Source organism: Coturnix japonica, chromosome 9, assembly GCF_001577835.2.
Source record: "Coturnix japonica isolate 7356 chromosome 9, Coturnix japonica 2.1, whole genome shotgun sequence".
Classification (NCBI taxonomy): domain Eukaryota; kingdom Metazoa; phylum Chordata; class Aves; order Galliformes; family Phasianidae; genus Coturnix; species Coturnix japonica.
Window position 1 is genome coordinate 17,356,438 of NC_029524.1, and position 27,387 is coordinate 17,383,824.

A 27,387-nucleotide genomic window follows, 5' to 3' on the forward strand; every position below is an offset into this window, starting at 1 on the left:
TCCTCTGCGTCTTGGCAGAGTTACTGCAGATTGTGGTTTATTTCCATTAGTTTCTCGTATGATCTAGGCTTTATTTTAGGAAAAGGTTCCCAGTGCAGTGGCTTCAGCTGTGTCCATGTGGCAAAATGATGGGGCTGTGGGAGCTGGGGAGAATCACAGAGAACAAAAATGCCACCAAGGGAAGAACTAAAGATGTCAGGGTTCTGTGCCACATTGGTACCCAGCTATGATGGTAGACAGAGTTACTGGGAAGGTGAGGGGGGGTTGGGCTCTAGGGGCTTTTGTTACTGAGTTTGTTGTTTTTCTTCTTGTGGGAACTCTTGAAAAACATGTTCTTTGCAGAGAGCCTGGAATTCAGTGAGGAGAAGGCTGTCAAGCTGAGAAATGCCTTTTCATCCCGTGAAATTCCATTTGGCTTTAGCTATTTTATAATCTGTGTCCAAAAAAAAAAAAAAAAAAAAGAGAGAGAGAGAAATAAAAACCAACCCACGGCACTTCGCCCTGTGCTGCTGGAGTGCCTTGAGGGGAAAAAAAGAAGGAAAAAAAAGAAATAAGCCAAGCACATGCCAAAGCCTTCACTAGACAGAAAGCCACTCTTGGAGCTGGGCTCAGCTCCTGCCTGAGTGTGGGATTAGCACAGCCGGACCAAGGGAGAAGGTTTTTGTGAATTCAAAGAGCTCTTAGCATATGCAAGTGTTAAGAAAATAACACAGGTAGGGCAGTGAGAAGTCCCTTTCAGATTGGTTACAGCTCAGCTCAGTTGTGGGGCTTTTCCTAGGGACTAATGAAGGGAACTGTTGCAAGAACTGCTTTCCTTGTGTTGAAGAGTGTTGGCTTGAGATGTGTTGCAGTCTGTGCGGTGCTGGGCTGGCCGAGGTGTTATGGGGACGCTTCCTGGCCGTGCAGGAGTGCTGGTGTCAGTGCCTTCAATAGCTGTTGTTTTGGCATCTGATTGAATTAGGACTTGTGCGAACTCTATCAGTCTTCCAGTGCAGATAAAAGCTTGTTTATTTTCCATTGGCCCTTTGTCGAAATAAAACGGTTTCTGATAATGCCCAAGTAATTCTCTTTATCGACATTCGGGAGGCTGATACGGAAATAAATAACAGAGAGCTCTTTCAGTGGAGATTAAGATCTCTCGGAAGCGTGGCGGGCTCCTGACATAACGTGTTGTCACCGTTTCTGCTGCGTGCTTTGGTGATGAGCAGGTCTCTCCTGTTTGGTAGCACTGCCTGCCCTGAAGGACGAGCTCACCAAACCAGACAAGTTTTCCTGAAATAAGAGAGCGTGCTTGGCCAGACAACAATAGAGATGTGTATCACGGATCTGATACAATAGTGAAATAGGAAGTAAAAGTCATGGGGAGAACCTTTGTGGAATGTTAAATGCGAAACCGAGGTATTCGTAGAATTGTAGAATGGCCTGGGTTAGAAGGGACCTCAAGGATTGTCAAGCTCCAACCTCCCTGCTGTGTGCAGGGCCACCAACCTCCATATCTAAATAGTCCTCTAGGTGATACAACAGGACATGGAGGTGTAAGAGATTTACAGCTGATGCTTCTGAATTTGGCTTCCTTGTCAAGTTTGCTGTCTCTCTGATATGAAGAGCTAAGTAGATGCTAAATGAACTGTATTTAAAAATACTTCCTCAATAAATGGCCTTGCAGATTAAATTTTGGAAGATGATATTACCTTTAGCCCATCTTGATGATAATTTTAATTATAGTTAATAAAAATTCAATCTGCGTTGCAAGTTTATTGTCTTACCCCATCATGGCTCTATCCTTTAAGAAGATTGCTAATGATGCAAGTGTTAGCTCTGCAAAGCACTCACCTGGAGGCATGGGGCTGGTAAGAAGGTATCTGATATGAGCACGTTTGAAGCCTTTCCTGTTGTCCCTTTTTACATGGAAGGCCATTTGTTGGCTTCTAACCTACGTGTACCCAGAGGGTGTTTATATATAATGATACCATGCCTTGCTGGGAGCCATTGTGTTAGCAACCTCTGTGCTGCTGAGCCCCTGTCTGCTGGTGCTGGGTTGTTCTCCTAGGGATGCTGTAGGATTGGGCAGCTCTTCAAAAGCCAAGTTGGAAACAATCCCCCCAAGAATCTTTTCCCCTCTGTCTCTTTAGTTTTAATCTGTCAGAGTTTTCACAGTTACAGATTTCGGATACATCAGCGGCCAGCTGCATTATTCACCTACTGGTGCAAAATTAATCTTAGCTCTGTGAAACAAGGGAGAGAACAGTGGACTGAGTGAGTTGCCAACTCCATAAAGATAGTCTGGCAGATTAATGTGTGCACTGAGAGCTTCTAATGGTGTTTGTTCCATCTTCCTTTAAGTGCTGTGATTGCAGCGCACAGCAGGATGTGCCCTTGCTTTGCCACGGCAGTGAGGAACTCATGCAAACAGGTGTGGTGTGAGTGAACCTGTCTCATTCTGAAGAAGAAGGCAAAGGTGGAGTGATCCTTAACAAAATGATTCCCAGACCTTTTCCAGCCCCCAAGGCCTCTTGCTGCAAAACCCTGGTGAGATCCCGTGGATGAGTTTCCATGGCAGGGGGCCATAAAGTGTTGCAGGGAGAGGTCAGTCTGTTGGGTTGGAGAGTGTTTTCAGCTGGTTCAGCTATCCAGGGATTTCCTTTCAGTGCTTGCTGCAGCGGTATCCCAAATGCTCGGTTAATCAGAAACACATGCAGATACTGTCCTCACAGGACAGACTTTGGCCAGCCATGCATCTGCTGCTGGGAGCCAGTTTCCTGATGTAACGAGATATGCAAAGAGTATTTCAGCTGTCATTTTAGGAAGAGAAGAGAAACTTGATATCAAAACTAAAGATAGGAGCATGGTCAGAGAGGGAACCCTCAGCCAACTAAGATGTGTTCTGCTCAAGCATTTTATTTATACAGGAATTTTATGGCAGTACCAGGTCTGAATTCTGCGATTGTTTATTTATATAAACAGGCTTTTTAATCACTATCTCTCTCTGAGCAATTTGGGTCGACCTTTTGCTGTTCCCTTCTTCTTTTAGTGCATGCTTTTAACGAGGTGTTGTCTCTTGCTTGGAAAATGTTAAATACCACATAAGCTGCATGTGATGGGAAACTTTAACCGTGTGCAGTGAAGAATCTGGCACAACATGACTTGTAGGGAGATCTTCCTGCAGACAAACTGAGCTAATTAGAAAACATGGTTTTACTTTTGAGAAAGGAACATGTCAGCAGGAGTTGGGGGAGGCTTGTTGCGTGTTCTTGCTGTGTTCAGGTTCTCAAGCTCAGGGACTGCTGTGCACCAGCAGCCCGTGATGGCCCTGGAAAGGCAGAGTCACATCCTGGGCTGTTTTGGAATGTTTTATTTTACAGTTGCTCAATGACAAGATTAAGTTTGGGTGCAAGTTAGATCCTTGTGTTTCTGTATTTGGTACTATGGAGCTTTGTAAGTGGTACAGATGGTGGTGCCTGGTCTATCTGGCATCGGTCCGAGCAGCAGGGCTCCAGCTGTCCTTGGGGAGCCGCATAGCGAGCTTGGCCTCTGGAGGGCTGGCTCTGCTTAAAAAGGTGGTTGAAGACAGAGATGGGCTGGTACAAAAATGGAAAAATATTGCTGTTTTTTAAGGTTTCCAAAGCTTTCGGATCTGCCGCATCGCTTTCACATATTCAGGGTTGAAGAGCTTAAATGCATGAGGCAGAGTTTTGCTGGTGTGGCTTCAAGGTTTCTGATCTCTACTTCTTCAGCACTGAAGGAATCCCTGTTTCTTGTCCCCACCTGGAGAGCACTGCCCCTTTCCAGCCTTCCCATCTTTCACCGTTTCCTTTTTTAACAAAAACCATATGGATTAAAAGTAGATAGGTTTGATCACAGCTGTTCTGCCAGTGTCAGGCCCTGCCCTTGGGCTGTGCAGCCCGGAGGATGCTTTCAGCCTAATTGCAATAATTGCACTTGTGTTTCATTTGGCAGCTGGTGATGGAGTTCTGCGGCGCGGGCTCCGTCACCGACCTCATCAAGAACACGAAGGGGAACACTTTGAAGGAGGAGTGGATTGCCTACATCTGCAGAGAGATCTTACGGGTATGTGCCCAGAGGGAGCTCAATGCCATGCGTTGGTGGAGTGTGGCACGTGGGCCTTGGGGACACGTGAAGCCGTTGGCTCTTGAGGCTCTGCTCTATGGACTTGAGCAGCTTCGGTGCCGGTAGGCATGAATGATTCATGTGCTTGTATGATGCATAATAAATAAGCACTACTTAATGCCCTTTAGCTCTGTTAGTTGCCTGGATTTTAACCCTCTTCTTTCCTTCAGCCGAAATATAATTTCTGTTAATATTAATGAGGCAAAGATTTATTTACAGTAGGTTTATGATTTCAATTAACAGAAAGGTAAGGACTAATAAAACCCGTGGAGAGAGTCTGCATGATTAAAAAACATCTTATGCTTTATTAAATCCACATGCCTCTGACTTTAATGAGGATGCTGCAGCTTTTATACCCACAAGATAAATGTTTGACTGGAATGTCTTAAAATGGGCCATGCTGAAGTTTCACATACTGGAGCGTGGCAAAGGCTTGCTTGTATTTTCTCCAAATGAGGTCAGATTATGCGATTGCAATGGTTGCCCTGACATTAAGATCTTAAGAGTTCATGAACTGAAATTTTATTAAAGACAGAAATAGCAGGCGTGGAGAAAACCATTCAAGAGTCATTCAATGAAAACGAGTCAAAATGACTGCCTCAACAGCTCTCACTGGGCTGTGTCTGACGCTGTCTCTTAGGCTCCTGTTGTTGACCAGTGGTGATGCAGCACTTCTCTTGACCCTGGTGTCACCATCTGTGCCAGCACCACCAGCCTGGTGTGCAGAAGGAGCTGGAGCTGATCAGTTGTTCTTTCATTGTCAGGAAACCACAGTTGCATGCGGGTTTATTACAAATGTATGAGCTCTGTGAGCCTCCTTCTTAAAATAGTCTCTGTCAGTGAGTCAAAACCTATCCATTGAATCATGTCCCAGGGCCACCGTCAAGTGTCACTGCTCTCATTTGGGCCATGCAGAGTGCAAGCTCTGCTGTGCTGTGGCCATGCTTCGAGGTGGTTGGTTGAGTGACCTGCAGGCTGCAAGGGCTGCTGAGGATTTGGGGTCATAAAACACCGTTTCGGGGCATAAAAGGCACCCACCTTCATGCTGCAGTACGTGTGGTTCGTTCTTGGTTCAGAAGTCAAGGGCATGTTATAATTCTGACATGCAAGACTTGATCCTGCACTATGGAAGGATTTGTTGGGTTTTAGTGAAATTTTTGCTTTGCTTGCAGTGCACCAAGCCTCTAACTGGGTATAATGTGGCTAAAAATTGAATGCAGCAGGGCATTTCTACAGATATAATCTGTTCCACAGTGTTGTCTTAAGGTAACAAGCAAAAAATGACTAATAACTACCGGCAGTGATAGTAGAAATGATATTCTTCCTCGAATATGAATGTTTAATGTGAAGTGTAAACCTAATGCAGAATTAGTTTTTAAAGTAATCAATTTTTTATTAAGCTGGCGATATAGGTGGATGTTACTTTGGAAATGCAATAATAAATGAATGAAATAAAAATGTAGGCTGCAAAAAGAAATTAATGAGCTAATAAAAAAAGCACAACAGAAAAGCTAGTTTACCTTTAGCCTTTGAGACAGGCTTTTAATTTGAGCTATATCTCTATTAGGGATATGTGCAAGTTATAATATTTGTATTTCCATGGTATCTTTTTTAATACAAGCTTTTCGGTATATTGGAGTCCCATTTATTGGACCAATATAACAAAGAGAATTGGTTTTTGTTGATGGTGGAAGTACAGAAAGGACATGCAAGCTTTCTGGTGTTTCTGCAACATAAATGGTTCCCTAAGGCAAAAAAAAAAAGCCCATGGGGAAAACTGCATCTAGAAATACAGAGGAATTTGGGTTACTATGGGTTCTTGCAGAAACTGAAGGGCTGGTCTTAACCCCTCTAGAATTGTCAGTAGTTGTCACCTGCTGTAGAGCACCCACTGCAGCACATGCAGCCAACCAGTGGGTGTTTCATTTGCTAGGTATGTCCTCCCAGCATGTAATGCAGGACAGTATTTTCAACATACAAAGAACAAAAGTGTTCTCAAGTGCTTAACTCAACTGTGAATCTTTCATTTCTGGACCGTAATTGGTTGAGGAGGAATGCCAGAAAATAGCATGCTTTGAACTCGGATTCCTCTAACCTTTCTCTGAATTCTCTAGGGCTTGAGTCATCTACACCAGCACAAAGTAATTCACCGAGACATCAAGGGACAGAATGTATTGCTGACGGAAAATGCAGAAGTTAAACTAGGTAAGGATTGGTTAGAGCTCTTGGAAACTGCAAGGAGGCTGCCTGGAGAGAAGAAATAAAATTATTAGAGCCTGTAAACTACTTGGAGAATGGGAATGGGTCCTAAAAGCTGCTGTGTGTTTTTTCTTTGTGCTAGCCTCAAAAATATGACCTTGGGTGTTGGTCAGGTGCCATGCAATAAGCTGTTAGTGACTGATGACCAAGTCCTGCATACAAAGATCTATTTACAGTGGTGTTTCTGTGGAGAGCTGGGGTGGGCAATTCTGCCACCAGGTTGAGTGATCATGACCATTTTTCATGCCCTAGATTGAAAATTTTCCTGTCTGCTTCCCCATATATTATCAAAGCGTATTTCCCCCACAGCTGTACACATTATGTGTGTCCTGCAGCACTGTAATCCAGTCCATTTGGTATGACATAATCCAGGTTTGCAAGCTCACCTGTATGACAGAGCTTCAATTGCATGAAACACTCTGAATTTTGTATGCAGTGATTGTCATCCTTGAGAAGACCCGTCAACCACATGAAGATATGTGGATAACAGCACATCGTCTGTGCTTTACCCTCAGTTATCCAGCACCTATCTTATTAAAGCTATCTTTGTGCATTTTTAATGTATGCTAGTGATGGAAGATCCCTTATGTTGGTGAGGTGAGGTGGAAGCCTTGTTTTACCACGTCTTTGCAGCAGAATCAAACCCCATCTTAACAGATGGCACCACCAGCTCGTTTGGCCTTATGCTGGTGAAGATTCCCCTCCAAGGGGAAATTCTCCAGGGCAAATCTCCAGCCGTTATGTTGTGCAAAGTGAAATTAGTGGACCATGGGGTGTTCTCTCATTGATGTGATTTCATCAGTTTTTGCTTCATTTTGCAGCTCTGTGCTTGACATTTCCCTATGGGCTTTTGTCCTTAGCCTTTGGTTCCTGAAGTCTTTTTCATTTCTGCCATTTCCAGCAAGAATTTAGGTAGAAAAATGAGGCTTCTACAAACATTTGGCAGGCTTTAATTCAGTGGAAAAAAAAACTGTAGAACAAAGGCTGCTGCTTATTCATGTTTCTAACCTCGATTCTCATTAGTATGAGGAACTGTGATTTCTTTTCATTGCCTCCTGGCAAGGAGGAAAAGGCACAGGGTTGCTTATGAAACCTGGCAATCAGATGATCAGATTCATCTTTGGTTGATGTCTCTTAATCTGTTGACCTCAGCAGAGATGAAACAGAAATGTCTCTGGCCATATTTTTCTCTCCTGACTATGCTATTAGTGTACTTCAGGGTTTTACATTCAACAGAAGAACATTGCTCGGGTTTGTGCCTGACACTTACAGTATCCTGTTGTCTTTCCTATCCATAGTGGATTTTGGTGTCAGTGCTCAGCTGGACCGAACAGTGGGCAGGAGAAATACCTTCATTGGAACGCCTTACTGGATGGCCCCTGAGGTCATTGCTTGTGATGAAAATCCTGATGCCACTTATGACTTTAAGGTACTGTGCTTTTGTATGTCATTACAGATGCCATCTTTGCAAAGCCTAGTGCAGTTACTAGTAAGGTCATCAAGGAATTAAAGCAGCCAGAGGACTCAGAGAGAAGAGTCTTCTCTATATGCTGCCTTGCTTGAAGTGAGAGTTGCGACCATAAACATCTGAAGGGAGTGCCTGGTAGGATGTCAGATTTTGTGCCCCAGCACCTAAAACTTGAGCAAGCAGGAATTCAGTGCATTCTTGCAGCTTTGCTAATCATAGTGACAGGCAGCGTAGTCTCCTCCTGCTTTCTGGCTGTAACATTTTGAGATGTGAATTTGGGTCTGATGTGAATTTGTGCTGTGCTCATCACCTACCGAGATTTCGTGTGAAGAAGACTTTCCCCATGCTAAGAAAGGTGTCAGACTGAGGCTTCCTACCTGCTCTTCAGTTTTTCAGCGCTGAATGTTTAAATACTACCATTAAACACGCTGTGTTTCCTCCATTTATTCCACAGAGAAGTCAGGTCAGGTTTAGAAAGGGCAAGATCAGATCCTTTGGCCTGCAGGCTGGTATTCACGGGGAGATCTGAAGGTTGCCACACAAGCAGACATTCGGGCTCTGACCTACTTTTCACATGTCTGTTGCCTGTTGAAAGTTTATTTTTGGATTAGTGACAGCACAACGTTGCTACTGAGCTGTACGATGAAGAGAGGGGCATGGCACGCAGCAGGTCAGCAGGGGGTTGTGATTCCCACTGCCCCATTCAAACTGCAGTGGAGGCTGATGCTTCAGGCAAGGAAAGCTTTCCATATTTTATCACAGTCCTGCCACACTGCGAGTTTCTGGACACACGTCTGTAGGCTCGTCCCTTGGTTATTGTGCCTTGTGGATTTGTTGAATTGTCAAGAACTTGAATTTCTAACTGCAACCCCCCCTGAGATCCGCTGAGCATTTCCAGAGAGCAGAGAAAGCCCCAAAATGCAGCCTTTTGGAGGAAAAGCTGAGGGGTATAAAGCTTGCTACGCCTCTGTGCCTACTCTGAGTGGTCACTTTGCAGAGGAACGTTTTAAAAGGACTTTTCAGCCCTTTGGTGTGGGGCCGGGTATGTGGCTGCTTTTTAACAGCAGGATGTTACAATGTAATGTAACAGCACAACAGCCCACCAATTTGCAGTGCAATTTCTGGCATCTCTGAGAATTTTTTTTTTTTAAGAGATGAAGGATTTTAAAGTAACAAAAAGATGCTTTTGTGTTTGATAGAATAACAGGATGGTTTGGGTGGGGAAGGACTTAAAGATAACCCAGCCCCAAACCCTGCCATGGGCAGAGCCACCCCACCAGCTCAAGGCCCAGGGCCCAGGGCCTTGGGAACAAGAAGATCTCAGAGCATCAGTGCTGGGGCCTCACCACTGTCTGAGCAAAGAATTCCTTCCTAATGTCTAATCTAAGCCTCCCCTCTTTTAGTTTAAAGCCATTCCCCCTTGTCCTGTCACTGCATGCCCTTATAGAATCCCTTCCCACCTTTCCTGTGACCCCTCTTCAGGCACTGGATGGCTGCTCTATGAGGTTTTACTCTTTCCAGTAAAAAATTGGGGCACTTAATAAGCCTTTGAGTGATGCACGATTCTGAGACCAGAATCCTCCTATTGTCCCTGAGGATCAAACACTCATAGCAGGCTGGGCCCCTTTGTGTCTGCACTCAGCACTGACAGTTTTCCCTTGACTGGGGATGTGGAACAGAAGGCTGTTTGCTGCTGACACACTTACTGCACGGTGTTTGTGGAGCTCATGGTGATCTGGCAGCCACTGGGCATTAGCCCATACCCCAGGTCATGTCCCTGCACCTGATGTTCTTGCTTTGAATTGGGGGGGGGGGGAAATGTAAATGACAATTACTGTTTTTTAAACGCATGCAAATCAGACGCTCAGGTTTAGCCAAGTGCCTTGAAATAGTGAATACAAAAGATGAGACTTAGAGGGTGAAAGAAAGGAATCCTCACAGGCTTAATCTGTTGGACAAAAAGCTTCTAATCTCACTTCTTTCTGAGCCAGGACGAGTTGCTGTGTAATCTACGGAAGGATGCAGTAAATACCTCCTCACAAAAATAAACCACTAAAGAAGAACAGATAGAAACTCCATGTTGTTAAGGTTATTTATTGTTTTTTTTTCCCCAGACAGTCTTCCTTTTTTCTTTAGGTATCTTGTCAGTAAGTGCCGAATCAAAAGGAAAAACCAGCCTGCTTCCCTTCTCAAGTCAAGACAATAGAAATATGTTAGCACAGCGGCTTTTTGCTGGGTGGACTGAAAAGCTTTTCGGGCTCAAGAAGAAACAAAAAGCTGAATTTTAGATCAGTATGAAACGCATGCTTCCCACTGAGTTTTCTGCTTTCTCTCAGAGACTTAGAGAGGTGATAATCCTTCCCTGTGTTGCTCCAGTTTTAAGATCGCTTGGTATGTTGCATATAATACTGGGCACCTCAATATGGAAAGACACACTAGGAATTTGGAAGGAGTTCAGGCAACCAAAAGGAAGGGGTCATGCATACTGAATCATGTGGAAAGACTGAGATAATTAAGTACGCGGCATAAATCCCAGCTGAGCAGAGGCAAAGAATGGATGTGGCTGTCCTGAGAAAGTGTTGCAAATGAGATTGGAGGGAGAATTTTTAGGCAGGTACAAAGAAGTGTAGCAAGAACTAACGGGACAGTGTTTGTTAAGGGGAAACTTGGGTTAAAAGGAAAGAAATTGGCCTTGAAACTGTAAAATGGAGTTTGTCTTTCCTGGAGGGTGTGTGTGAGAAGGTGCTGCAGTCCCCAGGGGTTCCTGCCCTGCAGCTCTTGGTGCTCTGAGCTGGGAAGAACAACCTTTCTCCAGTGTAACGATTAGCAGGATTAGAGGCTCAGGGCTGCTTGGGAAGGACAGCATTTGAAATGGAGCACAGACTGAGGAATGACTGCAGGGCCATGGAGGAAAGCAGGGCACAGGGAGAGCAGCACGTGGGAACTGGAGATCATAGAGGGAGAATGGGAGGCAGAGTCCATCCCCTCTGTTCTGAGATGTACCTGTGCACAGCTCATACTCGTTTTTCTGTGTCACTGGAGCTCAGCCAGTCTTTGAGTTCTCTTTAATGTACTCACAGCTTCCAGCTCGCATTTGCATCTGTGTGTGCGAGGCTTGTTTGGCTTCCTTGTGGGGCTACAGATTCTGCCCTGGCCATGGCTGTGTCCCATCCCAGCAGGTCTTGTTCTGGAGCTGCCAAGTCCTTGCACCACCCTTCAACATAGGCCAGACCACGACTTCAGCCTCGCAGCTCCTGCACTGAGCTCCCAGAGAAGCCTGGAGTTGCTGCTCATTGTAGGGAGCTGGGAAGCCCTGGTTGATGAGGTGATGTCTAGGGACAAAGCCATCTCCACCAGACCTGCTGGAAGAGTGGCTTCATCCCTGAGGTCCATGGCAGAGTGGAGAGAGAGGAAGGAGCAAGCTCTTGGCTTTGCTTTAGCAGCGTGCCTGTGCCAGCTGGCACCTTCCCCTCCGCCAGGCCTGGAGATGCGTTAGGGAATGTGCTTCAAACGAAGGCACCAAAATTAGTCTGGGTTCTGTTCCCAGTGCGTTGGGTGCAAAGATATGAATCATTAGGCAGTCCTATACATGATGTCCCAATCATGAATTAGCCACCTTCTGCCAAAAGAAAGCCGACACAAGTTGCAGCAGTGCCATTAAGGAAAGTTCTCGTTTCCTCCTGCCTGAGCACACGGTGTCTTTTCCTCCTTTCTGTAAGAGCTGAGCCATCCTCTGGGGCTCATTACCGAACAGAGAGGTGTAGCCAGGGCTCACGTGGGATTTCTTTGTGGTGTGGATTGGTGAGGAGTGGAGCCTCACGGGCAGGGAGCTGGGGCTATAAATATCCCTCATAGCAAGTGAGAAAATTGAAGGAAAAATGATACAAGCAAGAAATCAAAGGAGCTTTCTGAATAGGTGCACTTTCAGTGCACTAATCATTCAGGAGACTGAAACAACCATGTGGGCTGAGGAAGGACTGGGAACACAGTAAATGAGGGTACCCATTTCTCCTCCCACTAGCGAAACGCTGCTTTTCATGCTTCTAGCTAATGAGCAGTGCATGATTCAAAAGAGTCCTGAGGTATCTTGAGATACTTCATGTTTTTAATCTATCCCAGACAGGCTTTGTTCTCAGGAGCTGCAACAAATCCGTTTGTGCATCATCCAACTCGAAGCAGGGAGCTTGCAGCCCCATTACCAGGGCGCAGATGGCTGCTGTGGGCTACCTACAGCCCCAGGGTTGGCACATAGCTGCTTGCATCCCGTGATGCGGAATCAAAGCTGCACCACTGTGCTGTGTCCTTGGAGCTGGATAGCCAGGTCACAGGGCATGAAATTTCAGCTCTGCCAAAAGGCTCAGGAAAACACCTGGAGTTTGTGTAAGAGGTGTTGCCTCTGTCCTGCCCCTCACTGCTTCCCTCTTCATGGAACAGGGAGGTGGTGTGTTGCTGGATCACTGGGGCTTTAGGGGGTTTGCTCATTGGGATGCCACAGCCACAGGGGTGTGCTAGGACCTTTGGGATGCCAGCATCTCTCCACTATGGCTACTGGGAACTGTGCCCAGTGAGATGTCTGCAGGGGTTGGCCGTGTCCCACACCTGTATGAGTGTGACATCCACCAAAAGCTCTGCATTAAAGCTTGTGATAAACAGCAAGTCTGGGAGCCCAATGTCAAGCCTTTAAATATGAGAAGAGCATAGAAGATGATCGCCTGTGCTGCAGGTTTAGGGCCTGGCAGAGAAAGCAAAGGCCCAGCTCATGGGGCTGAGCCCTGGTGTTCCCTTTGTGCCCACTGTTGTGCCAGTGCTCCACTGCATCACACATTTCCATCTGCTTTTTTTTTACAGAGTGACTTGTGGTCTCTGGGGATAACAGCCATCGAGATGGCAGAAGGCGCTCCCCGTAAGTAGATGCATGGCTCTGCTTTATTCAGTGCTGGTGGTGACTTGCTAGGATTTGCTGAGTCTCAGCAGGCACAGGGATCTGTGAAGGAAAGTCCGAGCAAAGGTTTCACTGAGCAACCTGGGCTGGGTTTGGTGCAGTTTGCAGGGACCAAGATGTGGTGGGAAAAAGCTGCCAGGTCGACATGGCTTAGGGAATAGGAGCAGCAAAGGCACAAAAAACCCTGGTGCTGCACATGCTGCATGGAACCTGCCAGTCTGGTGGCATCAGAGGGAGTTTGGGTGTGTGTGTGTAGGCTCTCCATGAGACATCATGCTGTGCTTAATGCCTCTTCTTGCTCTTTGCAGCCCTCTGTGACATGCACCCCATGAGAGCACTCTTCCTCATCCCCCGGAACCCACCCCCGAGGTTGAAATCCAAGAAGTGGTGAGTCTCTCCACCTTCAGTGGGTGTAAAACCGGAGCACATTTGGGCCTGGATCTCCTGTGGAGAGGCATTTTGGTCTGCACAGAGCATGGGCTTGGGATGAAGAGGGAGGAAGGGGAGAGGCAGGGAGGGAAATACCTTTCACATTGCCCTTTCCCAACATCGAGTTGGCCTTTCCAAGGTGCTTTGTACAGCTGAAAGCTGCTGACACTTCACTTGGCTCCCCTTTCTTTCCACTGAGGTTCCATTTTCAAATGGAAACATGTACCCAGGCCAAAAGAAAGGATAGTTTATCTCGAAGGGGTAGGAATGCAGAGATTTGTACTTAGTTTGGGCTTTATTTTAAAATTTTTGGGGAAAAAGTATATCACAGTTTTGGAAGAGGAAAAAGGGAAAAAAAGGGGGGGGGATATGCCAATGAAAACCCGTAGGAAAAATACTTCTGAAGCCCAGCAGATGTTGTTTTGTTACTGTATGTTCTGTACCAATGGAGCTGGAGTCCTTTAAAACACTTGTCTATGGTTTGCCTGCCTCAGGTTCAGCCCTGGTTTTGCTGGGAGAGATCTGCCAGGCATTAGAGAAACAGCATGGCCTCAGATAGGCTGAGTGCATGGTGGAAACTGTGCTTTATTCCTTGAAATGATGCATATTATCTTTTTGAAAACACATACACAAACAAAAAGGGAGCAGAGTAATTGGGAGGCACTGAAAACAGTCGATGCCAAAGCAGCAGGAATGCTACTGGGAGGGGAGAGGAATGAGCCCCAGAGTCCCAGGCTTTAGCAGAAAGTGTCTTCATTTTGTCAGCTCAGTCCTCAGATGTTCCAGTCCCAAACCAGGGCATGGACCTTTCCCTGCCAGCTTTGCCAGAGAGCATGGAAGGTTTTTTTTTAGGATGCCATTTGTCAGAGGGCTGAGAAAACAGTTCAGACACTTGTTTTCTGCCAGATCACCGGTCTCCTACTTCATTATCCTCACTGCTGTAGCGCAGAATAGATTGTGAGACTTCAGAGGGCTTTTTTTTCCCCATAAAAATATGCTGTTTATTCAGCAAAGGTTCTCAGCCTCCATACCGAGGGGAAGGCAGCTGACAGAAGCAGGCTTTGAGCGGAGTACCTTGCCCATCTCCTTAAGGTAAAAACTGCTCTGGGGTGGAGTTTAATTTTTCCCCTTGCTCAGATAAGAGTCTGACATACTTAGATGTGTTCTGCACCAGCCACAGTATTGCTTGACACCATCTTCCCCAGGTATGGCAGGAGATCTACATGTCCTTGGCTTTGCTCCTCTCTTTGGTTGCACAGCCTGAGTGCTTGGCTGTATCTACATCAGTGTGTGCTCCAAACCACCCTATGTCCAGGTGGGTTCAGTCAGGGCCCATTGGCACCCAAATCCCTTTGGTTTTAAACACTGGTGATGGTATCTGCCTAAGTTCATTCCTGGAGCACTGTGCTGAGGCTGTGCTCTGCCTCCTCTTTCATGGCAGTAAGAAGCTCCAAAGGATCCAGACTACACTCCAAACCATTAAGAGTCCACCAATTCCTTAAGAACGAGTGTTTTTGAGTGTTTCTAATGGAACTTCAGGCAGATCCGCTGCCTCTGACTCATTTCTCAGCTGGAAGTATTGGATGTGTTGGTCTGCAAGACTCAGGAGAAGCTGAGATGTTCGACCAGGCTCTCACAGTGGCTCTATTTATTGTTCTTTATTGCTTGTCAGGTCTTCTATTGCATGCTAGATCATTGAACTCACTTCTGAAACAGTGCTGTGGTCCTGTGAAGTTACAGATTCTTTGGTATCCTTTTCTCTTCCAATTAAATCAAGCCAGCAATGGTGCTTTGTTTTCTTCCTGCATTTCACAGGTGAAATCCACTTGAACTTTAGTGATGTCATTATTGTAAACACTTCCTATCCCTGCCTTATAAAAAATGACTGGATCTCTTTGTTAATGAAGTGGTATTTGCACTGTGATAGCACTTTTCATCTAAGCGGCTGGGAAGCCTTTGCAAACATTTATTTAAGCTTTGCAAAGCCCGGGAGCTGAGGGAACAGCAATGCATGTGGCTATGGAGATGGACTAAGCTGGGGTAACAGCAGTGCATGTGGCTATGGAGATGGGCTGACCTGCACCAGCGTGGTGTTGAGAAGTAGTAAAGGTGTCACCCAGGATCAGAGCTAGTTAGAATCCTGCTGTCTGCTGCCTTTTTGGAAAGGAGAGCCAAATGCCTGCAGGCTCCTGGGGCATTTAAAGCAATGCTGAGCGGCATCTACCTGGTGCTGCAAGTGCTTTATCTGCTGGGTTGGGGAAGGACACATCTCTGCATCTGTCTTTGCAACCTGAGGATGCACAGGGCAGGCTTCGGTTTCCAGCAGCCCTTGTTTGGGTACACGCAGTTTACAGTTCTTGCTGCAATTGGAAGTTTGTGACAGCAGTTTGGTGAGGTATGTGGTTGTGCCTTGGCTTAGCCAGAGCCAGACTGGGCACAGACCCATGTCCTGCATCTCACTGCAGATACTGCATTGGAGCCTGAGGAGGTGGACAAACTCCATTGTGTGCTGAAGGAAAAAAATCATAAACTACTTCAGCTCAACCCTGTTTGTGTTTGGATTGTGCACCTGCAGGTGAACTGTCTACAGGTTCAGACCCACAGAGGAGAATGAGGCTTCAAAGGTGCAGTTTTTAGAGCATCACATGGTTTGGCCCTTCTGGAATACACAGAGATGCAGGGTTCCTTGAGGCAAGGTGGAGGACGAAGATTTGCTCATTAATAAAGCTGGAGGGAGGATTTAATTGGATCCAGTAGTGTATTTTATTTTTGCATCTCAATTTGTATGGATTAGCACTTAAAAGATAAATCACTTCTAGTCTGACAGCTTAAAAGTAAAATCCCCAAAAGCTTATTGTTTTACTTCTCAATGCATTTCTGTAGTATCTGTTGGCTTCTGTCATTAATTTACACTCATTTTCCTATTTGCTAAAGCAACATACAGCATGGTGGCCTGTCAACATCTTTCTTCCTTGTAAATCCCTGTTCTCCTGGGTTTATTATGTGGTGAAATTAATTCCAGCAAAACTTCTGATATGCAAAACTTGAGACTAGGAAGGGTTTGTTTATTAGAGATTTAGCTGAAATTGTTTCAGCTGAGGTTGAGTTTAACTATTTGCTGGTGAGGAGAGGTAGGGCTCTGCCACCTGCAGCTGTGGTCCTGCCTTAGAGCATTCCTCGTTCACCTGGGGCTGTGAAGCAGGGACATGGGGTCTGATTCATTAAGGGATTGCATTTGTATCTGTAGGCGTGGTCTCTTATTCTTACCTGCAAAGTCAAAGGGAAGGATGGAAGAATGTTTCCTTGCATTTTGTTAGTTGCCATTGGTGCCATTTGGCTTTGCTGATGCCCCATTACAGTGCTGGTTCCCACCTTTCTCCAGACTCAGTAGGGTGGTATGTTTCCCTAATAGCACCTGGAATGCAACATGGACAGGAGCACGCATAGGAAAACTAAGAGAAGACAGAGTGACAGAGGTCACATCTGATGGTGCTGCTTTGAGCCCATGCTGGGTATCAATAAGGAAGTTGCATGAATCCTCCCAGAAAGCTGGATTTGAACAAGAACTGGGGAGCATCCAAGCAGTATTCTCAAATACCCACAAATTTCTCACTTCCTGATACAAGAATCAGTGTGGTTAACTGTTTGCTTTTGTTCTCCTGTGCTTTCCAGGTCTAAAAAGTTTCAGTCTTTCATTGAGAGCTGCCTGGTGAAGAACCACAGCCAGAGACCGACGACAGAGCAGCTGATGAAGCACCCCTTCATCAGAGACCAGCCCAATGAGCGGCAGGTCCGCATCCAGCTCAAGGACCACATTGACAGGACGAAGAAGAAGCGAGGAGAAAAAGGTTAGTGAGAATGCTGTGCTATGGGCACTCCCTGAGCTTTGCCATGTGTTTGGAGATCCCTCAGACTGAGGTGTGCCTGGGTAGGAGAAGAGCATAAAGGACTGGGTTGCTTGCAGTCTTGGTCTCAGGTTTCCATCACTCAGATGTCATGCAGGTTGAGTTCAGTAGGTGTGCTCCATTTTTGTATGCCCTTGTCATGGTTTAAAACACTTCACAGAATGACCTGGGTTGGAAGGGACCTCAAGGATTATGAAGTTCCAACCCCCCTGCCTGGCAGGGCCACCAAACTTCCACAATCACTAGATCAGGTTGCCCAGGGCCCCATCCAACCTGGCCTTGAAGACCTCCAAGGACTTCATTTGATTTGGTTCCTCTCGGTCATCACCGAAGTTGAAATGAGAATAAATACCCATAACAAAGCGATTGGTGTTCATACAGAGGCAGCAAGTAATTGTCATTAGAGCTGATCAATGTTTTTAAGTCCTTAATTTTTTTCCTGATGAAAAATAGAGTCTTTTTGTCCAGGTGGTAATTTCCACATGGAACATTTAAGCTTTGATTCATAAAAATGTGTGTTTAAAACGCACCTGTGCATATATACGTGCAAGCGGGCGAGAGGGAGAAGCTGCCAAGCTGCATTTTTTCCCCAGCTCACGTATTTTAAGCCTGTTGATCTCCATGACATTTCTGCAGCACCAGTGATGAGCAGAGCTGTGCAAACGAACATCCAGATAAGACCCTTGCCCAAAGCAATTCCGCTGACTAGGAGTAACCTATTAAACTGGATGTTTGCAATGAACTCTCTGGGCCCTATCAAAGTGCTCTGAAAGGAAGATCAGATAGCTGAAAAACTTGTTAAAGTACTTCATTGCTCGTGAGCTGAATTTGAATGTGAAAGCTTGTTTGTAGAGTTCAGCAAATTAATACATATCGCTATTTCTTTTCTTATTGGTAGCACTATTAATTTTTCATGAGTACCTTCCAGCCCTTTGTAATAGATTTCACTGTAATCAAAACAATAAAGCTGGATCCTAGTGAAGTATTAAATGTGTTTAGTCTTGCAAATGAAGGTTGTACCCTAGAGATGGAGAGTAATTGGATAAATGCAAGCCTTTCTTTTTACTATCTTTCCCTTCATCTGGTAAAGCCAGTGTCCCAGTAGAAATTACAGTATGCAGCAGAACTTTGCAATTGGGCTGTTATGTAGATATCTCCATTGCCTGGAAAATGTATGGATTTGCATAGGAAGGTCATACTTTTAGGAAGAAAGACATTACCTTCAGAGCAGTGGTTAAATCCCACCTTCCAGTGCCTGTGGTTTCAAAAGCTTTTGGCGTGTCTCACTTTATGGTTATTCTTCACCCTTACGTGGTGTATCTTTGGTTGCTGGAGGCTTGTACCTGCTGAAGCCAGGACTGCAGCCTTCTCCTCAGGCGTGTTGTGTGTGCCAGGACCAGCAGGCAGGGACACCACTGCTGATTTTATGGCCTTGCAGACCTCCCATAACATCAGAAAATGGACGGAAACAATGCTGGGTATTCTTTTTTATGGCAGAAAAAAAGGAGCGTTCTGTTCTCCTCTCAGAGCTCAGGGGTTTTTAACCATCAGGAAAACAAATGAGTCCAGTAAAGGGCACTGATAAGCAATTATGTTCCTAGATGAGACAGAGTACGAGTACAGTGGAAGTGAGGAGGAGGAGGAAGAAAATGACTCTGGAGAGCCCAGGTAAAAATCAACCTTTCATATCTACCCTTGTGTCTCTTTAACTCTGTATGAAATTAACTTGGATTGTAGGCTTGTAATAAACTGGAAGAAGGACAATTTGCTCTCTGAGTCCTGTTCCCTGGTAGGATGAAGTGTATTCCCAGTGTTAGATGGTGAGTGGGCATTAAACTGATGCTACAGATCCCCTTAGCTGAAAGGCTGGGAAGACCCAGCTGTCTCATTTTCTGTGGGCTTGGCAGTGCAGCCTGGTATGGGAACATGGCAAGTCCTTGTTAGACAGCCCTGCTCAGTGCAATTAGTGCACAATCCTTTGTGATACACAACTTCTGTGCTCACATGAACTATGCTGTGAGGAAATGCTCGTATAGGTATTTAGATGTGGAAGGATGTATGAGCTGTTATTAAGATTCTTGCAGATGTGGTTCCTTTTATCCACGCTCCCTATTTCCACGTAACTTTTCACCATGAAACTTTCCAGCATTGCTTCAAGCACAATAGGGCTGGAACTTTCTTTGATGACATTTTTCAGTCTCATTGTAATTAGTATCAGATTATTCCATTATTTCCCTGAGATAATGTAGCATTTTAATAGCTGGCAATGATTCATGCTAAATGTGCTTTGTGAACAGCTAAATATAGTGCCTACCACTGCAGCATGAGGGACTTTGGTTAGAAACTTTACTGTAAAGGAATCCTTTAGCAAATAAATGTTGGTGAGCTGTGGTCTGGGCCAAGATGTATGATCAAGCAGTGTCTTGTCTGCTTCAGGGTTTCTGTTTAAGAAGAAAACAAAGTTATTTAGGAAAAAATAAGGGATGGTGTGGAGTGATGGTGTGAAACTCATGTTCTGCTTGGCACTGCCCTGCCTCAGTGCTTGAGACCCAGACCTTCTTTCCATCCCTGCTATCCAAGCATGCTTGGATGCTTTAGTGCAGTGAGGCGCACAGCCATAAGACAAGAGGCTTAAGGATGTGCGTGGGACCTTCTGTGGTGCTTTTCTCCTGTACAGCTCCATCCTGAACCTGCCTGGTGAGTCCACATTGCGTCGGGACTTCCTGCGGCTGCAGCTGGCCAACAAGGAGCGCTCGGAGGCCCTGCGCCGGCAGCAGCTGGAGCAGCAGCAGCGGGAGAATGAGGAGCACAAGCGGCAGCTGCTGGCTGAGAGGCAGAAGCGGATCGAGGAGCAGAAGGAACAGAGACGAAGGCTGGAGGAGGTAACTGGCTGGGGTGGAGCCGGACTGGGGCTCTGGGAGCTGAGCAGCAGAGTGTCTGCTAACAGGTCATACTCTGCATGCTCCATGATCGTGTTCTGACCTCTCTTGCTGGTAAACCCAGATGTTTTGTTATGTTGAACAAAGGCCCTGTTCACACATGCTGCATGTAGGTTGTACCAACCTACGGGTGCTCTCCTTACCATATGTAAGTGTTGCCAACCCTTGTGGAGGTCATAGAGCTTGTTCATTGTAAATAAACCCCTTCGCCACCAACCTGAAAGGGTCCCTGGCTCTGCTGAGCACAGTTAGTCCTGAACTGGTGCGACAGCTGATTTTCAGTCCAGGTGGCCAAAACTCCTGTCAGGCCAGATGTCTGTCATGTTCGTTATCCTTATTTGTTGCTGTAGATTATGGTGCTCGTGAAGAAGCTGAAAAACTCAATTTGCCCTTTCTCCAGATCCATGCACCACTTATGTCCTATTTAATCTCTTATTTCAACGTTGGTCCTTTCAGCCCTGCCAATTACAATTTCTCTTACGGGGGAGGAGCAGATGCCTGCCTGACTTGTGCAACAATCCATATGTGCCCCGAAGCATAAGATTTCATTACCCTTGTCTTAACGTACCAGCTACAAATACGGCCAGTCATGAAATTATCCACCCCATTTAAAATCTAGCTGCAGTGTTTGACTGGGTGGCTGCGGTGTTGGTGAGTGGCACCCAACCCTGGAAGGAAGTGCTTGCTTTGGGGTTAGCTCACAGTTAATGATTGAAGAAGTTCAAGAAAGAATAAGGGGATTTTTTCTGCTCTTAGGCTTCTAATGTGGTTTTGCGCATAGAAACCCACTGACTCACTCTGAGCTCATCCCAAGCCTCTGACTGAAGGGTTCATGCATTAAGGGTAATTAAGTTAGCTTTATGAAGAGGTCACCGATAGGTCTGAAAGACATCTTGCAGTAAATGGGCAATCAGAGCACCCACACCCTTAATTTGACTGAGCCACAGCATCTTTTATGTTTAACTTGGGTCTCCCTAGGCTGGGTTGAGTGGGATGAGTAATGCCCGGGTCAGGAGCTTAGCTGTGAAAGAATTCCATCAGCTGGCTGTTCACCATATATGAGGCTGTCTGTTGAGGTGGTCCCAATGGTTCTGAGCTCTTTTCTGCCTAGTAAATGTGTAAGTCTGTCATGTTGTCAGTGCGAGAGGGCCTTGGAGAGAGGACAAGGTTTGCGCATGCACACACACCCTGAAATCCCCTGCGCCAATACATGTTTATTTAGGGGCTATCATAAGGGAATCATGGCTTTGCCATTGTCAGAACGTGCTTGCTGCAAGCAGTACAGAAGTGGAACAATACCAGGATAAAAGCAGACAGCAGATTAGCTGAAATCCTGTAATGAATACAATACTTGCCGCTGTATTAATATGTTCTCTGCACATAGAAGAAAATTGCTCTCTCTCTTTGCCTGTGCTCCTCGGGCAGGTTTTGATGGAGGACTAATCCCCTCACTAAGCTGTCAGCTCAGCCCTGGACTGTTGAGGCACAGCTCAGCCCAGCTCTGTCCTTACCCCCATGTCATTAAAAGCTAATGCCACCATGGCTAGTATTTAAAATCAATGCCTCTGTTACTAGTCACTGGAACAGCCCTCCTGGGCTCTTCACCCATTACCTCCTTTCCAGCTGCTTTACAGTGTTCAGATCTAAATTGAAAGGCAGATGCCTGCTGGAGCAAAGCAGGCCACAAGAGAAAAGGCTTTTTTTGTGCTCCTGCTGTGTCAGAGAACTGGTAAGGACAGTGGGATGGTAACTGAAAGGCATCCTCTGACCAGCACAGAGCCACAGGGGGATCAGCCCATGGGCTCTGTTGGGATTAAGACAGAACAGAGAGCTGCATCCTGGCAGCTGCCATGTCCCCTCTGCCAACAGCAGCACTCATGTTCTGGGGACTGAGCATGCTTCATGCCATGCAGTGGGGTTTCAGATACCCCTACGTTACCTGCTTTCCCCAAGAAACCCTTCTGAGGTGTACTGACATCTGTGGCTGCCCACTTTCTTTGTGTAATGGTGTGTATCCTCCATAGGTTTCTTCAGGCAGAGGCAGAGATTAGCACACAAAGTTTCATTGCTCCTGCCCCTAATTCTAGAACAGTCAGTGATTGATGTAGTTTGGTCCTTATGTTCTCCCCAGATATTTTGGGGTGGCGTGTGCCTGATGGCCACACAGAGGCCTGCAGACAGCGGCTGTCACAGCTGTGCCAAGCTTAATATTGAGGTCAGTGCCTGAGGCACCCTGTGCTCCATCCCCCTGCTGCTGTTCTGCTCCAGAGAGCAGCCCTGCAGACCCATCACAGCAGCACCCAAATGCTTTGGCAACAGTCAGGAAGTTTCCTTTTGGCCTCCCAGCTCCTTCTGACACTAACTTTGCAACAGCTCCAGTTGTTGACTCTGCATTTATTCTACCTAATGGGACCAGGATTTCTTCTGTGCTGATTGACGGGACCCATGCAGGGGCTTATCTTTGCTAGATTGTGAGGAGTAGAATGGCAGCTTTGTTCACCCCCATGCAGGAAGTTTCTGCACGTTCCATTTGTTCAAAACGAGCCTTGGCTGCCCTGCATTTACCATCAAAACTCCTGCTAAGCTGGAGGAAAGCGCATCTCATGCTCAGGAGCTTTAAGGATACTGCACAACAAATATCCATGCAGACCCCTCGGCAGCAGTGAGCAGCTGTAGTCAGGAAGGATTTTATATAACCTCATTTCTGTGTCACGTTGCAGATTTTAGTTTTCTTGATAGGCAGAAAACAAAAGGTCAGATCTTACAGGGAATGCACAGGGCCCATCTAAGCACCTTGCTGTTTACATGGGAGATTTCAGTCACTGCAGTTACTGGGCTGGATGTTCAGTGAATACAAACTCACTGCAGCTCTGTTAGATGTTAATCATCTGAGCACTGTCTACTGAGCAGTGCTTACTTACAAAGCAAAGCAAAAGATTTCCTGCAATTAAGTGTAGGTAAACTTAGGCTAGATAGAATTGTAGTTGTTGTTTTCTTGTGCATACGTAGGTGTCATGTAGCTGATAGGAGCATTTTCATTAGGACTACTACTTTGCAGTGATCCTTGCAGCAGCCAGCATACCTACTTACAAGGAAAGCCGTGTTACAGGAGCTCGTATAACACAATTATGCGCTAAACCTTACATCTCTTTAGTTTCTCTTTGTTTATAAAGCCTGCAGAACTCATCATTTCAGAAGCAAGACCCTCTTCCTGCACAGAGCCTCACTCATGTTCCTCTATGATGATCCCAAATAAAGCCTGCGATGGTTCGGAGCGTTGTCACATCCCCATTTACTGTGGTAGGAAGTTCTGACCCCATTTTTCTACCGGTGGGAAACACCTCTCCATGCTCCAGTGCTCGGTGTGTCAGGAACAATGATGTTCCAGGCATAGTCACTATTTCCCTGGTGGCTTGGATAAATGAGCCTGTCACAACAACACAACCACCTCAAGTATTTGTTTTCATTTGTTGCTTGGAATTCCCATTCCACATCTTTGCTGCCTCATGCTCAGTTTTGGGAGCAGCTGCCAAGGTTTTTCAGAGCTCTGTTTGCATTCGTCCCTCTCAGGGCCCTCATGGTTCATGGGGAGACTCTAACCCTGAACAGCTCTCCCACTGCTCCTGTTCCTAAATGCATCTTGTACAAGCAAGGAAAGCTTGCTCCTTTGAAGTCCTTGTTTCATGCCCAACCTCCAAGGACCTTCCCGCTGGAGGCTTTGCCTTTATGTGTCTTTCCTCATCAATATTTAAAAGCTGTCATTTCCAGTGCAGCACAAATAAGATCCCATTCTGGCTTACAAGCAGCTACATAAATCCTTACCTGCAGAGTTATATAAACGCAGTCCTAATTAATTGGTGCTCTTGCCTTGCATGAATAATAAATCTAGATAGTGTAAATACACACAGTAGTTGCAGGCTTGGAGAAATGTGGGAAGTGTGCACTTAGGGTGGGAGGGAGAGGGCAGAAAACTGGGAGAAAAAGAGGCATATAAAGAGAGCTCTTTGAATCCTTCATTTCAGTTTTGAGCTGCATCTTGCAGATTTCAGTTCCTCTTTCAAACAGGATCTCCCTACCTTCCTTGTGCTGGTGGGCACAGAGTGGGGAAGGCACTGTTGTGAACCAGGAGAGGAAGAGAGGTGCGTTGCTGGGGGGGGGCTTCTCTCACCCCTCCATGGGGCCAGATCCCTCGTGGTTATTTGCCAGTTGCAGAAGCAGGGCCCTGAGAACAAGTGCACAAGGAGTCTGTGCTGCTGCATCTCTGCAGGGAGAGCATTGGGCAGGATATTACTTGTAGAGAGCCTTGGTTATAATATGGCCTGACCAAAGGGATGTAGAAGTAGGAAGAAGCAGATTTGAACTCTGTAACCCAGGCCTTAATAAAGGTGCAACGGGGTGCAGAAGTCACTTAATTGTCTCAATTAGCAGCTGGCCTAGCTCCAAAAGAAAGCTGCACCTGGGGGGCTCAGTTCCCAGATCCTGCATTTTGCTAGGCTTGAAGTGCAAGAGAAGGCTGGTAGTTTGGTGTGTGCCTTTTGGGAGAGGCCTGAAATGGACCTGTCTCACTGGGCATTGGTGTGTGCATTTGGCTGGAAGGGTAGCAGTGTGCAGCTCCCTCCTGGGAACAGCATTTTCTGTTCTCCCTTGGAGGGATTGGGCTTTGTGTGCCTGCTGGATGGGAAATAAAGACCAATCCAGTGATTTTTATCTGAGAAATAGCTGTGGCATTCAGTCCCCTGCCTCCTGCCAGCCAAGCCCAACCTACACAACCATTATGTGTTTTATTCAACAGTATGCTATTTTAACAAAAAAAATACCATCAACCCACATTTAAAATGCCCTCTCCCCCCCCCCAAGCCAAGCCAGTATGATGCACTATGTTTGGGAGCTGAGGTTAGCTCTGAGTGCATGGGAGTGGCAACCTCCCCAGCTCTCATCCGAGGAGGTCAAGCAGGAGCTGGCAAAGCTGGGAAATCTCATGTGTCACTGCTACATCCCATTTTGAATAGAGAGCTCAAAGAATCAAAGCAGACATATGTTAGCACTGCTCTCAACGAGGACATGCGTACGCAGAGAGTAACACATGCATCCCGTGGGCAGTGTGACAACGTGCGTGGAGTGGGACACTCCAGAGTCTGGAGCTGGCAGGTTATTTCAGGTTGTGTGCAATTTTCTTTGCCTGCAGCGAATTAAACAGCACTGATGAGCACGGGCATGGATGGCACTAATGCTGTTGCAGCTCTGATGTTAAGCTGGAGGCAGTCATCAGATTGCAGGATCCCTGTGGGTGTTTCCTGTGGATGGAAAGGTGTATCACAGGCAATGGCTCCTTCATATTTTATAATGGGGGTGTATTTTTGTTGTATCTGTTTGTAGATACCTGTATGTCTATGGAGATATGTATCTAGATAGTTCTGTAGGTAAATGTCTGTGTATCTATAGGTAATAGATAGCAAATCTATGTATGAATATAGTGCAGGCTTACTGCTCATCAGCAATTTGAAGTATATGCATTTTCACCTCCAGAGAGCTCAGCCAGCTCCTTGTGCAGAGCCTCTGTAGCCAGCTGCCTGTTCTCCATCCATGTGATGTAGCTGTCATGCAGCATTTAAATCACTCCAGTACCTTCCTTAGCACTGCGTTCTGCCAACACACAGCAGCAAGAATGTCTGGATAGAAAAAAAAGTAGTAAAAGGGAGAAACAAGGCCCTGGTCTGTGCTTCTGTGGGTTACCTCCCCACCAGCACTGCATGTGTGTCTGCTTCCAGAGGAGGAGCTGCACGGGCCGCAGTCCCTGGCAGCTGCTGGTTGCATTTGAGTGCCCTCTGCTGATGAGCTGGCTGTGGCCATGCAGAGCTGCTTGCTGCCTTGGTGGCTGGAGAATGCATGGGGCTCCCAAACCCCTGAGCAGGGCAGTTTGGATGTCCCTAAGCTGCAGCTTTGAAGGGATGCTTTGAAGGGGATTAAAATCATGAGTCACACTTTTGGTACCTCTGAAGTGAGGAGAAGTCCATCATCCTCATGCAGTTCACATCAGAAGCATGGGAGAAGGCGGTAGATTGTCATCACCCTGAGATGCTGCACACTGCTGTTGGCTGGGGCAGAACAGAGCTAAACAAGAGGGACTATGGGTCAGGAGGTGGGCAGGGGCAGGGTAAGCCCCTGTTGCACTTGTTTTGTGATTGCAAAATGATTCATCCTGTTGCTAGCTAATTATTTTCAGTATGGGCATATGATGAGCGTGTGCTTCCCCTCCTTGCAAGTAGCATTGTGGCCAGACTGGAGCAGCATGTCCTTACAGAGCCGTATTGATTGCGAGGGAAGAGGCTGTAAATGTGTGAGTCCTTGTCATAAAAAGCAATTTGATCTTCAGCAGCTTGGTCAAGAGCCTTCTTTTCCTTAGCAGATAACATGACTGGCAATTAAGAATCAAGAAAAGAGAAAAACCCTTGGATTTTGGATCTTCTGTGTATTAGGTTTTGGTCTCAGCAAGCATAAGGGGACGTGTTGCCTCCTCAGCATCCCCCCAAACCTCGGGGGTGGCTCTGTGGGGCTGTGAGATGAAGGGACACCCATGTTGATTGCTGACCTGTGCTCTTTGCCCCTGCAGCAACAACGGCGAGAGAAGGAGCTGCGCAAGCAGCAGGAGCGGGAGCAGCGGAGGCACTATGAGGAGCAGATGAGGAGGGAGGAGGAGCGGCGGCGTGCCGAGCACGAGCAGGTAATGTGGGCCTTCATCCTCAGTGTGAGCCTCTCGCCATAATGAGATAAAAGGCCCATCGTCTCTCGAGCACTCCTGTTTCTTCCCCACTTTCACCACTGGAGAGGAAATGGTTTAATTGATAGCACTGTACGTGTCGCTTCCCACTGTCCTAATTGATTTCTGTGTGGATCCACTTGTCTGCCTGCAGGTTGGAGATTCTCAGGGAAGGGTTTTCCCACCCTCCTGTCCCCGGGGTGGGGTTCTGCATCGCCCATGGTGAAAGTTGTCATTTCTCAGCAATTTTAGCTCATTGCCCTCAGAAGTCCCTGGGGTTTTTGGGCAGGGCTGGGGGTACCCAGTCCGGTCAATCAGTGCTATCACTTGGGTGGGATGGATTTGGGTGCCCACCTCATTGCTCTTCCTCTTGCAAAACACTGCCTCTTTCACCTTCTCTCTCTTTTTCCTTCGATCCTTGCTGCCATGCCTCCAGGAGTACATCAGGCGACAGTTAGAGATCCTGCAGCAGCAGTTGTTGCAGGAGCAAGCACTTCTTCTGGTAAATGGGACACCCCGTCCCTGCTTGATGCTTCCTGCCCGCATGCACCCACACCCCT

The 27,387-nt window shown here is 46.5% G+C and overlaps 1 protein-coding gene across 1 annotated transcript in view; it reads left to right on the top strand.

The window, feature by feature from the left end:
* The window catches only part of TNIK (TRAF2 and NCK interacting kinase), a 133,456-nt gene that overhangs the window by 62,149 nt on the left and 43,920 nt on the right, over positions 1–27,387 (top strand). The window contains exons 5-14 of the mRNA XM_032446726.1: positions 3,958–4,068; positions 6,243–6,333; positions 7,686–7,816; positions 12,704–12,758; positions 13,106–13,184; positions 16,899–17,074; positions 18,733–18,799; positions 19,809–20,013; positions 26,681–26,791; positions 27,264–27,301. Coding sequence (XP_032302617.1) covers positions 3,958–4,068; positions 6,243–6,333; positions 7,686–7,816; positions 12,704–12,758; positions 13,106–13,184; positions 16,899–17,074; positions 18,733–18,799; positions 19,809–20,013; positions 26,681–26,791; positions 27,264–27,301 — 1,064 coding nt within the window. The remainder of the gene's footprint in view (positions 1–3,957; positions 4,069–6,242; positions 6,334–7,685; positions 7,817–12,703; positions 12,759–13,105; positions 13,185–16,898; positions 17,075–18,732; positions 18,800–19,808; positions 20,014–26,680; positions 26,792–27,263; positions 27,302–27,387) is intronic.